The following is a 15,763-nucleotide window of genomic DNA, read 5'->3' as shown; positions in this document are numbered from 1 at the left end:
CGTAAGAGAGTGTGCTGAAACATACGGAGCATTTTACCTCCAGCTCTCTGGTCCCCGGCACGAGGCTGAGATAAGGTCTTGGGGAAAGCCTAGGATTAGTGCTGCGTGGTGCTGCGCTCTGGCTGTGTCCCTGGGTGGCTCTGCCTCTTGGCCGGACTACGATCAGAGGGCCTGTTTTCAGCAGTGCTGACCTTTCTTGGTGGCAAAGAAACTGCTTATTAGGGTATCTGGAAATGAAATACACCTGCCCTTTAGGATCCTCTTGGGGGAGCAGACATTAAAGCCGTGGGGAAATCATGATGCAGAGTAAAGCAATTCTGTTTTCATTCCCATTTAAGCTGATGTGAAATGTTAATCATCCAATTAAAAATGTATACACACTGTGGCTACGGCACTTCCTCTCCAGCCTGTGGCTGAGTTGAAACGCCAGTGTTCAGAGGATTAAGTTCAGAGAGGATACAGTTGCAGGAAACAGGAACGCAATTGGGAATGTCCATCTCACCAGGATTCCTTACACAGGACCATAATGAAGCCAGGATGCAAATTTATTTGGTTTGCTATTTTCACTTGCTATGATGTAGCTAAGTACCAGGAGGCCTAAACCCACGTATCAGTCCAGTGAAGTAGAAAAGCAAAGAGAGGTGGCTCAGCCAGTTCGGTGGCTGCCTTAGGGGTCCTGGGATTGAGCCCCACATGGGGCTCCTTGCTCAACGGGGAGCCTGCTTCTCCCTCTCCCTGCCTACCTGCTGCTCCCCCTGCTTGTGCTCTTTCTCTCTGTGTCAGATAAATAAATTTTTTTTTTTTTTTAAAGAAAAGAGATCTAATTTTTTTTTTTTTTTTTTTTTTTTTGGAGCAGCAGTTATATGCGAGGCCCTGTGCTGGGTACTTGGTTAAAGTGCTCTCGTGTCATCCTCACTACAACTCTGAGACAGATTTTCATGCCCCTGTTATTCAGGTTAAGGAACTAAGGCTGATAGGAGGTGAGCAGTTTGCCTCTAGGTGTCATACATCTTAGAAGCGGCGTGGGTGTGTTCGAACTCATGACCGTCTTGTACCTCCTCGTGGATGGATCTCCATGAACACTGTACTAAGAAGATTTCGCATAATCTTTCTGATATTGAGAGAGTTAACGAGTTCCTCTGTGAGCCCAGAAATGAGAACACTGTCTCAAGCAGGATGGAGGGAGAGGAAGTGATGGCATCCGTCGGATTCCTTGTGGTTCTCCTGGGTAGATCAGATGGCTGTGAGATTTCCGAATGGCTGAATACAATTTCCCCTGAGAAGAATATCTGATTTGTGTGGGGTGCTGTGTTTCCTTCTGGCCCCATCTCATTTGTTCGGTAAGGGGTAGGCTGAGTGTGTGTAGGGATAGATGCCTTGGACACTTATCTCTAGTGCTCCTACTCCTGGGCTCCTACTTCTTTCTGCTAAGAGACTTAGAAGACTAGGCTTGATTTCCAGAATGGTCAGTAAGTCTTTGCAGAACATGACTGCTGGGAGAACATCCCCAATATGTCTTTCTTGGGTCCTACTGACCCCAGTGGCTGGCCAGCCTTGTATCATAGGAATCTTTGGTCTTGGCGCAGAATGACCAGACCTCCTCTTGTGGTCACTTCCATTAGCAATGCATGGCTATGCTCATGTGGATTACCTTGGCTTTTTTTTTTTTTCTTTTTTTTTTTGCCAGCTAAGTCAGAGCTAAACAGATTTAAAAGGGTTTCCAATGGTCTTAGTGTTTAAATTTTTATGTGTAAGAAATGCTAACTGTTTATGGGTATAGAAATAGGCCTTTACCGTTTCTGAAATTTTTGGAAGCATGTATTCTACTAGGTCTTTTCCATGCCAAAGAGAATAATGATAGTGCCTAGCCCCAAAGAGCTTAAGTATAATCCTGCTGTATGCTTTAAAAATGGAAAATAGTAAATGGAAGCAGAGAGAGAAGTAATTTCCCCCAAATTATAAGGTATGTGAGGAAGAATGTATAGAATGCTTACTTTAAAAAAAGTGAAATCAAGGTGGAATGAGAGTGGTCGAGTACAGATTATAATAGAGACACGATTTGTCATTGACCGAAACTTGAACTGGATATGAGCAAATCATTTATTCTCTTGAGCCTTAATTTCCTGGTTAACTAAGGACTTTGGTGTTTATTTTCTTTATGCAATAAAGTGACTTTTAGACAGGGCCACCACTATATACATCCATGGGTGTGGTACCCTGTACATACCCAGGAGTATCATTTAGATTATGGTGATCCCTTCAGATTGCCATATACAATGTGAAAAACCATACATGTTACTTTAGGATCCAGTGGAAATAGAGCAGCAAGATATAATAAATTGCAATGTCCTATTACTCAAGTATATGATATAGTATTGTAATTTTTAGAGTTATTATAGGTCGGGAAACTAAAACCCAAAACATGTTAACCATCCATAGCGATTCTTTTTTCTGCAAAACAAATAGTGTTTTCTAGTACAATATGAAAGAGGTAAAAAAATGAAACTCATTTTTAGGAGAAGGGTTTAAGGAACAAAAAATAAGTAAGTAAATCTCAGGGGGGGACAAAATCACTTCCTATCACTTAATGATATAACCTAAATAATATAACAGATCATGTAAATACAGTGCGCATGCCTAGCACATGGTGGAGTGATGTAAATATTTTAAAATTTCCACCTCTGCTCATAAAACTTATCCTAAACTTATCCTACTCATTCTCGTTTCTGATGGTTTCTATTCCTTTTGACGTTTTGAGAGTCGATGTCAGTGTAATTATTTCCTGGATTAATACCAATTTTCAGCTGACAAAGTGCTCTGAGGCCCATAGTGTTTAATCCTCTCATCAACTTAATACATGCCTGTTTCACAGGCAAGAAAACCAAGGCTGAGTCAAAAAATCAATTTGAGTCATACAATGAGTAATGGTTGGAAGTCCAGCGTTCCTGGATTGAGCTCTAATGCTCCCATACCTGTATCCCCTCAGTTTACTGTCATTGATACTGTGCTAAGAGAATGTAGGGAATAGCTAGGATAGCCAGGTTTTGTCAAATTCTTCCTATGATAGTTAGAAATCCGGAAGTAATGTAACTTTAAAATAGCACACAGTTTCTCTCTTATTTTTAACAAAAGTTTCTATATACAGAATGGGAAAAAAATGTCTAAAATCATCTATTTTCTTTCCCTTCATGACTTAAAATTTCTACAGTGAAATAATTCCTACTTAACAAAACTTAAAGGATATTTAAAACACTGGAAATGAACAGAAAATCCAACAATGCCAGAGGCTAAGAAACAGCTCTATGATACCCAATTTTTAAAGTGTTGTGGTCCTAGGAGTAAACAACTCATAATTGAAAATTATAGGGGGTAGTAGGTGAGATTCAGGCACAAGCCTTAATCAAGATGTATGGAGAAAGACCAAGGCAGAACTGAGTGACGTATAAATATTCCCAACTCCTTAACATCTAAGAGATTTCTCTGTAATTAAGGAAGGATGCTTGCTTCTACTTGACTCTAGTAGAGCAACAGATGAAAGGAAAATCATGTTTTGAACATGATATAGAAGCTGGGATGTCTTGACCCAATATACCCAGTATTATCCAAGTAAATAATTTTAAGCTAAAAAGGTGTACAATACAGATAATGCCTACTACAAAAATGGCTGGGTTCTAGCCATTTTTGGATTAATTTCTTGTTGGATTAATTTCTCTTGAATTTTGACGCTGTGTTTTATAGAAACAATCTGATGTAACATAGTTATGGACCCAAGTCAGGCTACTGCAAAATGCCTATTTAGCACTACACAGAGTGTATCAAAAGTTTTAAAAGTATTGGCCTGATTTCGGGATCTTAAAAGCAGGGATGATAGCAGAGAAAAGAATGAAGAAGGGACAACCTATCTCACTCGTCATCACACTTTCCAGCATAGCCAAATTGTGAAAGAGGAAACTCCATGCTCTTAAGTTACACATGCCCTTCTTACCACAATAAGCTACCCAGATATATTCCCCAAGAATAAGTCACACTACAAAAGTATGTACGGCACATCTCCCTCAATCATAACTTGAATTCTTTTTTGTCTCTAGGTGTTAAGAAAGCCATCTGATTTAAGTAACTCATACTGCTGTGTAAATGACTGATGTGTACATTCATTTATAGACAAAGCACATCTGCACAAACACACAAGCACATGGGCATATACAATTCCATTACTTATGCATTTGCTAGGCATGATTTTAGAAGCCAAAGATAATGAGAGATTGAAAGGGCAGGGTTTTTCCACGAAGCTTACATTTCAGCGGGGAGAGGTAGACAATAAGCTTCCTCCTCTCTCTCTCTCTGCCTGCCTCTCTGCCTACTTGTGATCTCTGTCTGCCAAATAAATAAATAAAATCTTAAAAAAAAAAAAAAGAAAAGAAGGTGATATAAGATGCTTCACATTGGTGGTTAGGAAAGGTCTCTTTGATGAAGCGATTTTTAAGATGAGATCTACTTGAAGACAAAGAACCAGTCTTGTGTCAATGAAGGGAAAGGGCATTTTAGACAGTTAGTGCAACCTTGAGAAAGGAGTGAGCCTGGGGCACGGAGGACAGTAAACAAGCCAGTGGGGCTCAAGAACAGTGGGGAAGGGGGAAAACAGAATGGAAAGACAGTCAGGGGCCAAATCACATAGGTCTTTGTAAGCCAGGGGGATACTTCTGACGTTTGTCCTGTGTAGGGAGCCCACGGAAGATTGTAGGCAGAAATGCAGTCTGATTTGCATCTTAAAACAATCCTTAGCAGAAGCATGGAGACAGAGAGGAGGCCTCTGCAGGGATCCAAGAGAACGGCCTACCAGGACTTGGTGGTGGAGAGAGAGCTAAACGGGTCTTGTCAAGATGCACTGTAGAGGTAAGATCTGTAGGAGTTATGAATGTCTTGACTGTGGGGATGAGGAAAAAGGAATCAAGGACACTGTGGATATGTTACTGATGATGATGATGATGATGATGATGATGATGATGATGATGATCAGTGTGGATCATACTGTTTTAGATGATGATACTGTTTTCCAGAAAAAAGGCAAGATTTGGAAGGAACAGGTTTGGTTGAAGGATAAGGCCATGGGTAGTGGAAATAAGCAGTTCTACTTTGGGCTTGGTGATTTGGAGCCCCACATTACACATCCAGCATCAATATAGGGAAGGCAATTGACATGTGACTCTAGAACTCTGGAAAGACGAGGCTGGGATAAACATTTGGTAATCATTAGCGTGTTGGTGGCATTTAAGCCACGAAGACTGATGTGACGGGTCAGGCTTCCAGATGGGGAAGAGACCATACTCTACTTACTCCAACATTTAAAGGTAGAAGAAGACCATTCAGGAAGCCCCTCTTCTCCAGACAAGGAGTTCTGCAGAGGGTGATTCAGGAAAAGTAGGCTCTTGCTCTCTCTCTCTCTTTTTTTTTTTTTTTTAAGATTTGATTTTTTAAAAAAACTGGGCCTCAGGACCAATGCCCTTTAGTGGTAAGCTGTGAGTGAAAAGAATTAGTCTCTTTTCCACCTGTAGCAACTGGGCTTTGTCATCTGGGAATAATAGGGTTTTGTTTGTTTGTTTGTTTTGTTTTTTTGAGGAGTCAGGAGAGGTAATAAAGCACTGCTCTGAATCATCAGGGTTCAAGAATAAAGTCAGAAATATTATGTTTGTTCAGCATCTTGTTCAGTCTGCAAAGCTTTTTGGAGGGGGTGTCTGTTTATATAAATATGATTATGAGATCACCTGTGACTACACTGTGCGGAAAACATGCTGCACAGCTCACATCACAGCAAATTACAGGAATTCTCTTGGTAACAGAGCAAAGAAATCTGTTTCCCAATGGGAAGAGTTTATGGCGGTGAAGAGAAACCATTTTGTTTCTATTGTATTCTCCCCCAACAGGTTTTCTTACCTCTTGATGCCCCTGCCTGGATTCTGAGCTGGTTTTAAGTGGCAGAACAAATGAGGTTTGTACACGAAGGTTTAGTGTAATCCACATTTCATTTTACAGGAAAAAAAAAATTAATGATATGGTATGGCGGCCACACTTTTCAAGAGAGTTTAATACAAGAGAGGAACAGAGCTACTTTGGAAGACTAGTATACAAGAAAAGGAGTCTGTTTTGAGGTATTGAGATGAGGAGCAGGGAAATTTTAAAAATGTATATTTTTAGAAACAAGGATTTATGTAGTAAAAGCCTTTTTTTTGGTTCATTTGGCAAACAAAGATGCATTTGGTAGGACCAACTGCTGAATTTCCAGAGAGGTAGGTTGATTTTGAGTAACTCTGATGAGAGACCTAATTTTGCTTTCATTAGCATAATCTGCACATATTCTCCTCAAGGGTTAAACCCAGGGCCAGAAGAGTGTGCTAACCTGGGTACCATTTGATACTGTAATTTAAGCCTTAGGGAGAGTAGCCTCCAAAACATATTTCTATGGTAACCTGAGATAGAGTGATGGCTAACTGTTTTGTTTGGTTCCTTTGGGTGTATATGTTCTCTAAACAAAACAACTCAATATGAACATTTTAAGGCTTTCCTCCTGCTTGTTAAATTTCTGGGTATTTTCAGAAAAAAAAAATCAAAATAAAGACCAAAATTGGAAACTGCTAGAAACAGCTGGTGTTGAGAGATCAGCAGTCAACTGGAAGACTTCGCATGGTTCTACTCACTAAGGCAGTCGTACGAGGACCCCCTAGGTCCCCTGAGTCCTCCGTTAACTCACTGACACCAGAACCTTGTCAGGACTCTTGAGAAGGACTCCCCCTTGGTGGATCAGTTGGATAACACCAGGGGCGGTGGCTCACCACTCTACATCTGGACAGGTTCCTTCTGGTTACTCAAGGATCAAGTATCAGATCTACACTGGTCAGATCACCCTCAGCAATTCATAAATAATACCAAAAGCTGTTGTTTTAATCCAACTCCTTCTACTTTTTAAGTGCTTTACTAGATGCATCATTTATAGGTGTTTTCTCCAGTCCTTGTCACGACTCTGCAAGTTCAGTATGGTTATCCCTATTTTACAAGTAAAGAAAGGCTCAGAGACACTTACGTGATAAATATCTGAGTGCAGAAGAACAATTAGTAAATTCCAGCAAAGAGATAAATATGTGATTTCAAGTGCACTTGTTTTCAGCATCAAAACCAAAAGCGAGGGTTACCTGGATGTCTGTCAGGATGTCAACTAGAACTTTGGTGACAGTAGGCTCTGATGTGCACCAGAATCACCTGTGAGCTTAAAACACACATGTCTGGGCCCTTCCTCTAGACCTTCTGACTCCAAAGGTTGATGGTGGGTTTTTAATTAATAAATGACTTTAATAAGGTCACTGGGTACAATGATTATCTATAAAATTTAATTGTATTCCAACAAATAAATAAAAAATGACACATAACATAGGCAATCATAGTAGCACCCAAAGTCCTCAAATACTTAGAAATAAATCTATCAAAAGATGTGATACAAAGCATTCCTGACTACAAAACACGGACAGAAATGAAAATAAATCCTAAATAAATGCAATTAAAACAACTATGTTTATGGATTGTTAAGATGCCCTTTTTTAAACAAGTTCCCAGGTAATTCTGATGCTCACCGAAATTTGAAAATTACTGCTGTCAAGTTCATGTTTGGGAGGATGATTTCTTAGAAGTCTGGGCAAATATAATGAGCTACGGTTGTAGACTGTTAGAAGACTTTAGCTTGTAAGGAATGCACAAAAAGACATCCACAAAATGTGTACTTGGCCTGTTTGGTTTGGCTGGGATTACTTTTGCTCTGTCCTGATCAACGTCTATTTTTTTTTTTTTTAATTTACATTAACTTTTGGGTCAGGAAAATATGGTATCAGGTCTTCAGGATGTATTTATCTCAGTTACCCAACCAATACAGTTTCATGGAAATGACCCAATGTTAGTAACTCTATAAAAGACAGACCTTGTGCTTCAGGATGACTCATAATTTTGTGTTTTTGAAAGTGCTAACTGTAACGGGGAGCTGATCTATCGATCTTGCCGTCAAACCAGTCTGTGCTCTCTAGGCAGTCCCTCTGGGACTGCTTTCCTGTCATCACGATGAAACTGACCAGCCTTCTAACCTTGAAAACTGCCGTGACAGTCTTCTAGCGGGGACAGTATTTATACCCCTGGGCTCTTGCCTTTTCTAGGCCTGTTTGTTATCACAGTCCTTGAAACTGTGAGAAAGAAAAGGTCAAGAAGGTGAATGGGCTGCCCCGTCTGGGGGAAATCATACACGAAACGTATTCTCTACCTGGTACCGAGGTGCCGAGCGCGACGAACACCACTGCAGTCACAGAATCTTTCAGGCCAATGGTGCATCCGAAGTGGGAAGCCAGGTCTCCGATGAACGCCGTCAGGAGGCCGATCATGAGGATGGAGACAATGAAACAGGCCCAGCCGTTCCAGTATTCTGTAGGGGGCACGAAGGCGAAGAGGACCTTCCAGAACACGGTCAGAAAATGCATCACGTAGTCGAAACAGGAGGGCAGCTTCTCCTCCCCACATTCGTCGTCGTCATCGTCTTCCCCTAGAGGGAGGAGAAGCACATACCATCGCAATCCGGGCTCAGTGCGGTCTTCCTTTCTCCAACCCCCGCCTTCCTAGACCTTGTCATCCCTCCCCTCTGAGTAAGCAGGAGGCCATTAGAGGTCATTGAAGCTTAGGGTTCAATCATAAGCTCAGAGTCAATCATAATTAACCAATGAATTATGAAGCTACTGACGTACCCCATCACTGTGGCTGATGGGTCAATGGCAGAAACTTAAGCCCCCACCCAGTTCTGGTTGTATGCAATCAACACATCCTTTTGACAGTCCCGTCCCCTCCAGTGAAGGTTATCATTTCAGGGACATGAACAGGATTTCTTCCAAAACACTGGGAAGCCCTGTGCCAGGGTCAGAAAGAACCCTCTTTTGATAAAAGAGAATGATGACATGAGTTCTCCTAACCAAGGTTGTTCCAGCTTGGAGCCAGGCTCTGTGGATTCATGGTTAAATACTCAGCTACAGGACCGTGTTCGACAGGCCCTCAGTCATAGCCCCGGGCCCCACATATGTCTTCAGCTTCATCTCTTGCAATTACTTCAAACTCAAACCTCATCTGAGCCAATGGAAATTATCTGCACTTTTTTCAAACTATAAGTACTCTCTCCTACTTTTGCCTTTTAGAACCAAATGTGTTTGGCATGTCCTAATCCCTCCCCGCTTCTCCCTCTCCACTGATCCTTTAAAACACGCTCTCGCTCTCCCTCTGAAGAATAAATAAATAAAATCTTTAAAAAAAAAAAAAACTCACTTCCTTTGTGAAACCTCAGACAACCCCTTTGTCCTCCCACCAGAGCTGGAAATTCCTCCTTAGAGCTTCCCTACCTGGCCTTCTGACACTTGGGACACTAGATCCGTGGTTCTCAGACTATGGTCCCTGGACCAGAAGTATCAGCCTCACCAGGGAACTTGTTGGAAAAGCAAATTCCTGGCTACACTGAATCAGAAACTGGAGGAATTGGGTTAGAGTAGAGGGGAAGTGGCATAGGTGATTCTTGAGAACCAACCTCTCTCTAGACTAGTCACCCAAACCCTTTCCTCCCCAGTTAACTGTGAGCCCAGCAAGGGCAGGAATTCGTTCATTTTTGTGTCCCTAGTGTTCTGTCCCATCTCCAACATGTGGGATAAGCTGGCTAAGGGCTTGTTAAATGAATTAATGCACGCAGGAACCTCTGCTGACTTTATAGAACTCCCTAATTATATAATATATATACATGTACACACAACCCAGTTCTGCCAATTACATCATATAATTGGTGCATAAAGAAATGCACCAAGCTTACTACTTAAAGGAACCAGGAAATCAATAGCAATATTCTAAAACAGAGACTTCATTTATAATGGGATATAATCCCCACTCACATTATTTTAAAATTGGGATACTGAATGTCAGCTCTTCTCAGAGTGGTGGCAAACATAAATTCACGTGTTTTGTGCCATTTTGGAAAGAATCCCTCAAGGTCTTTTTTTTTTTTTTAATTTTTTAAAATTTATTTTACAGAGATCACAAGTAGGCAGAGAGGCAGGCAGAGAGAGAGGAAGGGAAGCAGGCTCCCCACTGAGTAGGTCCCGATTCGGGGCTCGATCCCAGGACCCTGGGATCATGACCTGAGCCAAAGGCAGAGGCTTAACCCACTGAGCCACCCAGGCGTCCCCAGCCCTCGAGGACTTTGTTCACCTCCCCCTCGGCCCCAAACCTTGTCAACAGGGACCTACTTTCCTTTGTCCAACTGATGCCGTTGGCAGCAGGTGAGGCTGTCAGACTTCCCAGCTGACTGTGTGACCTGAGATTACCAGCAAGGAGCAAATACGTGAGTTCTCTGTGAGGCACTCGGTGGTGAGGCCTTCTGGTACACATCATTACTGGGAAAACCCTTAGGGCATAGGACCTTGGAGGAAACCGTGCCTCTCGCAAAACAGGAAAAGAGGAATGTCTCCGTTTGTCACTGGTCATGTCACAGGAAGAGAGACGAGGCCATGGCTCGCTCTTCCGTGAGCACGTGGTCAGAATTATTATGCAAGCAAACTCTGGGGATCTGTGGAGAAAACAGTTTCCCCTTTCAGGTTTTGCACCGTCTCCAGCGAAGTGTTGGGAGGAAGCCCCCAGCAGATGAACAGAGTGACCTTTGGAGACTCCGGAAGGCAGGAACGCACGTCAGGCCAGCTAGTAGGAAAGTGTATGACTCACTAGAGTAAGACAGCATTGTTGACCATGTTAAAGTGACTGATGGTGGCCTTGCAACAGAGGTGGCTCTGATGCCTGGGTGATCTATGAAGGCAAATCACAACCAAAGCCATTGTGAATTTCAGTCAATACACTTGTATCCGAGGAAACAGTTTTAGAGCAACCAACCCAAGAGCCACCCAGGCTCAAGTAAGGCAACCACTTAAGCTACAGCCAATCAAATAATTTCCTTGCTTTACTTCCGCCTCTGCTCCTCAAAAGCCTTTCCCCTCCCTCCGGTTGGCAGTGTCCCTAAACCACGTAGGCTGGAATTTGCCTGATTTGAATATATATTTGCTCAAATAAACCCTTAAAATTTTAATGTGCCTCTACTTCCCTTTTAATCACTGCTTCCTATAGTGCCATGCTATATGGTTACATATTTCTAATATCTTGCCTGAAAGCAAAAGATAATTTTAGATAAAAGCACATGTTCTGGGCTAAATTATCTCGGCATCCCAAAGAGGGAAGAGTTGCTCACACCCTACAAAAACTCAGGGAAAGCACTAGACTTTATGGCTATATTCACTTTGTATATGATCCTTATAAGTTCCTATATTCCATATTTTTGGACATTTTGTAACTACATAGGGTATATGATTAAAACAATTTGGGAAACACTGAATTTTAATCACTTATGGAAACAGATCATTCTGCCTCTAATTCTACAAAATTACTTAATTTGGGCTGAGACTCATAGTATGAAGATTAGCCAGAAAGCAAATAGTGAAGCTTCTCAGAAGAAATGACACTTATAAATCGAGAGTAGACATTATATTTGTCTTCAAGATGGAAATAATAACACCTTTCCCATGAGAGATGCACAAGGGAATAGTTAGATCTTCTCTTCCAAGTGAGGGTATTTCAAGATAATGATGAGCATGGTAGTTAGCGTTATTGTCTTCCACTTAGTATTCTACCGTGTTTCCTTGTTATTACTTAATTGGTTAGTCAACATGCTGGGTCCTGAGGTTATAGTCTAGGCTTTTAGAAACAAAATTGAATCTTGCCCTCTGGAATTATCTTCATGATCTATATGTGTGCAATGCAAAATAAGTGTGTGTGTATATGCGTGCGCACATGAGTGTACATGCACACGCACACGCACGCACCAAAAGGGGCAGAGAGACAAATTTCCTTCGGTAGGTTTCCAGTATCACAAGGTATCTGAAATATTGTAGCACTTATGTCTGGAATGGGACGTCCATCTGTTTTATTACATTTGAAAGTAGAAATGGCTTCCTATCCTCTTCCCTGGGATCACACTGTTCTTCATAAATTTTAATCTCCAACTCAGATGCCCTTTAAATATTAAAAATGACTGCAGACTGCCCTGTACGATGCACAATTACGTTGTCTTGGAGAGGGAAAAAGAAGTAGGATGTCCATCCACCACCACCAGGGCTGTACTTAAAAGTTTGGTCCTTGCAAAGAACAGTGGAAAATTAAAAATGAAACACCTGGAGCATCTTTTATGTGATGGCAAAGAGAGTAATCTGCCAGTATGTGCGCCCGCCCAGGCTTACTGGAGGCCATGTAATACTTTCAAGTCCCTCCTCTGCATTAGTAAAGGAGCAGGCAGTTTGGGGGGCGGGGGCAGTTTCCTTTTATAGGATCCTAAGCGAAGGATCTTCTTATCTCAGAATCCTTCTTTTCAGCTTTATGGATTCCCCTAATGGAAAGATAACAAGCTGCATTCGATTAATCCTTCCCATGGCCCTTCAAATGGTTTCCTTGAGACAGGTTGGACTTCCTAAATATAACTACAAAAGTAGCCAAATCATTAAAACAGAAGAGAATGCATCTCTTCAACTGCTGACCTAACAGAACTTGGGTGGACCCCACCCTGGAACATGAGAACAAAATCAGCATCAGCACAAGTGATCATGACAGGGAACCCAGGGCTGGACACCTGCAGGTAACTGAGCATCTAATGTAGACCAGGTGTTGGTGCGTGTCCCTGCAGAGGTGCTCAGGGTTTCCCTTCAGGGAGCGCTTTGACAGTCGGCGAAAGAGACCACTGGGGTGCAGTGGACACTTAGGTCAGAAGACTTACCACAATTTCTAGTTCTCAGAGCTTGTCTGGGAGCGGGACTTGAACTTCCTGAACCTCAGCTCCTCATCTGTCAACTGAGTTTCCTAACTTCCACATTAGAGAGCTATTGTGAGGACCAGAAGAGGACATGTGAAAGTCTTTTGTAAAACTGTGAACCCCTTACAGACATCTGTGCCGTAGTCCATCACTGTTACTTGTCAGAAGGCAGACAGCAAATCAATGTGATCTGAGTATCCTGATTTCACAGAATCTATATTCTGTTTGAATGAGTCATCATCACCACTGCTTCCCCAAGCTGCTTGATTTTAAGAAAAGAAAGGGAGAAAGGAACGGAGGGAGGAGCACAACAGGGTGTTTCCTAAGCGATAGGCACTAAACTTTTTCACATACCTGATCTTATTTAATCCTTACAATAATGCTGCAAGGTAAGCATTATGAATCTCATTGTGCATAGGAAAAACCTAAAGTTCGGAGAGTTTATGTGACTTTCTAAAATAATCACAGAGTTGGTAAGTGACTGAGTTGGGATTTGGCCTAACAGCCCAGGGAACATTTTGTTACACATGATGTCTTGTTGATGCAAGTTGAGCATAACATCATTCACATCTTGATTCAAAGTTGCATTTGAGAATACTCTTAATGCCTAGTGCTATACAGATAAAATGTTGCCTTTTTTAGGACTTTGAAAATACTGATGCACCATGTTTGTTTTGTAATTTATTTTCTAGATAGGATACATTTTTAGTAGAGTCAGCCATATTATGATCTTTCTCAAGACCTTGGGGACCAACTAAACACAGAAAAGAATAAACAAATGGAGGGCATCATGGTTGTGACCATTTTGCAATCTCTACTTGAGTAGAACAAGTTCTTGTTTCCATTTCTAACTGTCAAAGGTCAACCATGTCGTTTTTGAATCAAACACCCTGGTTTATATCTAGCTCTTCACTCTAGAATTTGGGAAACTGGACTACATTGGGGAAGGCAGTTTGGGGAAGAGCATGCTGCTATGAACCTAAGGAAGGGTCTGGCTTTCAATTATTTTTAGGTATTTACCTATGATTAGTCCATTTTTTATTTTATAAGAGTATCCTCCAACTAAGGAAATAATGAGAATGATCAGATGCTTTCCAGGAGTATGACAGATGGATATAGAATGACATCTGCCGGTCACACTGTTATCCATATGATCTGAGCCCAGCAAGTGTTACTCAACAGCCCCATGTAATGTACAAATCAGTTAACTGTGAAGCTAGTGAAGCTAGATCACCACACTGGTTTTCTCCATTCAACACATATTGTTTTGGGCCTAATTTCTTTATGAAATACTATTCCTTTTTTTTTTTTTTCCAAGTGTGGTTGATTTGATTTTGTGTCTCTTTAGTTTCTGAGCACAAAGATTTGTTGCCTTCAAACAAATTAACAAGCTTACTTGATTGAATGGGCTTTCTCCTCCATAGCTATTGCTTTTTTTTTTTTTTTTTGCAACCTGATACAAAGTAATTACAAGAAGATTTCTTCTTTTCAGTTGTAGATTTCCATTTCTCTTTGCTTTCAAAGCTTCTGATAGCATTATAGATGTTTAAGATAAAAGAAGCCTTAGCAATCTGTAAATGCACCCCTCCTCATTTTAAGAGGAAACAAGACAAACTGTGATTTGATTGAATTTTTTGTTCTCTTGCTTTCTAGTGTCTCTCCCTCCCTTTCTACCCCCATCTGATACATGAGGGCTTGAGTTAAACCCTGTCTTGCTCACTCAGGGATCTAAAAACTTTTCTCTCCATTTCCCCTTCTATGTGCTTCTTTCTTATTTCTAGTGAGAAAACATTTATTCATCTCTTCCCACTCATAACAGTTTCTATTTGCCACTAAATTCAGTAACACAAAGATTCATCCCCAAACAAGAATTTACCTCTTGTTCTGGATTTTGGAGAAGAGCTGTAAACATTTTCCTCTAACCTAATAGTTGGGAAGTACTTACGTATATATTCTCTTATGAAAAGTAGACGGTATCAGCAATTTTTCCACCAGCCATATTGCAAGATAATTCATCGTCAAGACAGATCTCAAAACACAATTTACTCAGATTCCTAAATCTGTGCATTGTCAAAGCACAGAAGAAAAGAATGCAGGCATTTGCTTTTATCAAATGAAACATGTGGGTATTGGAAAATACTTGGACTTAAAGCTTTGGGAGGGTTTCAGAGCTTGATAAGGTCAACTCTCTACATTCCTTTAAAATCTGCCTACCGAATGGTCACCTGTGCCAAACCTCAGAGTCTTAGCTATTAGAGAGTTCACGATCTCACAACCCAAGTTTTAGTGGCTCTAGCTGTTAGGTTCTATTCATTTGCCCAGACCCCATAGGACCACAGGCCAATGGAAAAGGTCCAGTCTTGCTCCGCATGCCATTCCTCCAGGCAGCTGAAGCTGGCTACTCCCGTTTCAACCTCAATCCTTGCTCCACATTCCTTCAGCAGGCTGGCCATGGTCCTCTGAGCGCTAAGTCATAGAATCATAGAATATGATGTGTGGCGCTGAGTGTAACTTTAAGAGACACCTAACTCACCTGCATCGGGGAAGGTCTTTTGCCTTTTGCATTCTGGACACTATTCCCTTTCATTAATGTACACATTGGCCTTTCGGTAGCCACCTCACAAACAGCCCTACCTATAACTTACACCTGTAAATCCACAACTCTTTCAATGCCATTTCTAGCTCCTGTCTTCCATTTCTTACACTAGTATAATTGACTGCTGGGGACACAATTTTCTTTTTTTAAGACTTATTTATTTATTTGGGCGGGGGACAGGAGAAACAGAGGGAGAGGGAGACAGAGTCTTAAGTAGACTGTGCACAGAGCACCTAGCCTGATGTGGGGCTTGATCTCATGACCCT

General features: G+C 41.4%; 1 protein-coding gene across 16 annotated transcripts in view; it reads right to left on the bottom strand.

Moving 5' to 3' along the window:
- The window catches only part of SLC8A1 (solute carrier family 8 member A1), a 379,615-nt gene that overhangs the window by 18,618 nt on the left and 345,234 nt on the right, over window positions 1-15,763 (bottom strand). For all 16 annotated transcript variants that reach the window (XM_032352866.1, XM_032352871.1, XM_032352872.1 and 13 more), the window contains one exon: window positions 8,294-8,569. In XM_032352866.1, the coding sequence (XP_032208757.1) occupies window positions 8,294-8,569 (276 nt within the window). The remainder of the gene's footprint in view (window positions 1-8,293; window positions 8,570-15,763) is intronic.

Source organism: Mustela erminea, chromosome 7 (genome assembly GCF_009829155.1).
Source record: "Mustela erminea isolate mMusErm1 chromosome 7, mMusErm1.Pri, whole genome shotgun sequence".
In the NCBI taxonomy this organism is placed as follows: Eukaryota; Metazoa; Chordata; class Mammalia; order Carnivora; family Mustelidae; genus Mustela; species Mustela erminea.
This window is presented reverse-complemented; position numbering and strand designations above follow the sequence as displayed.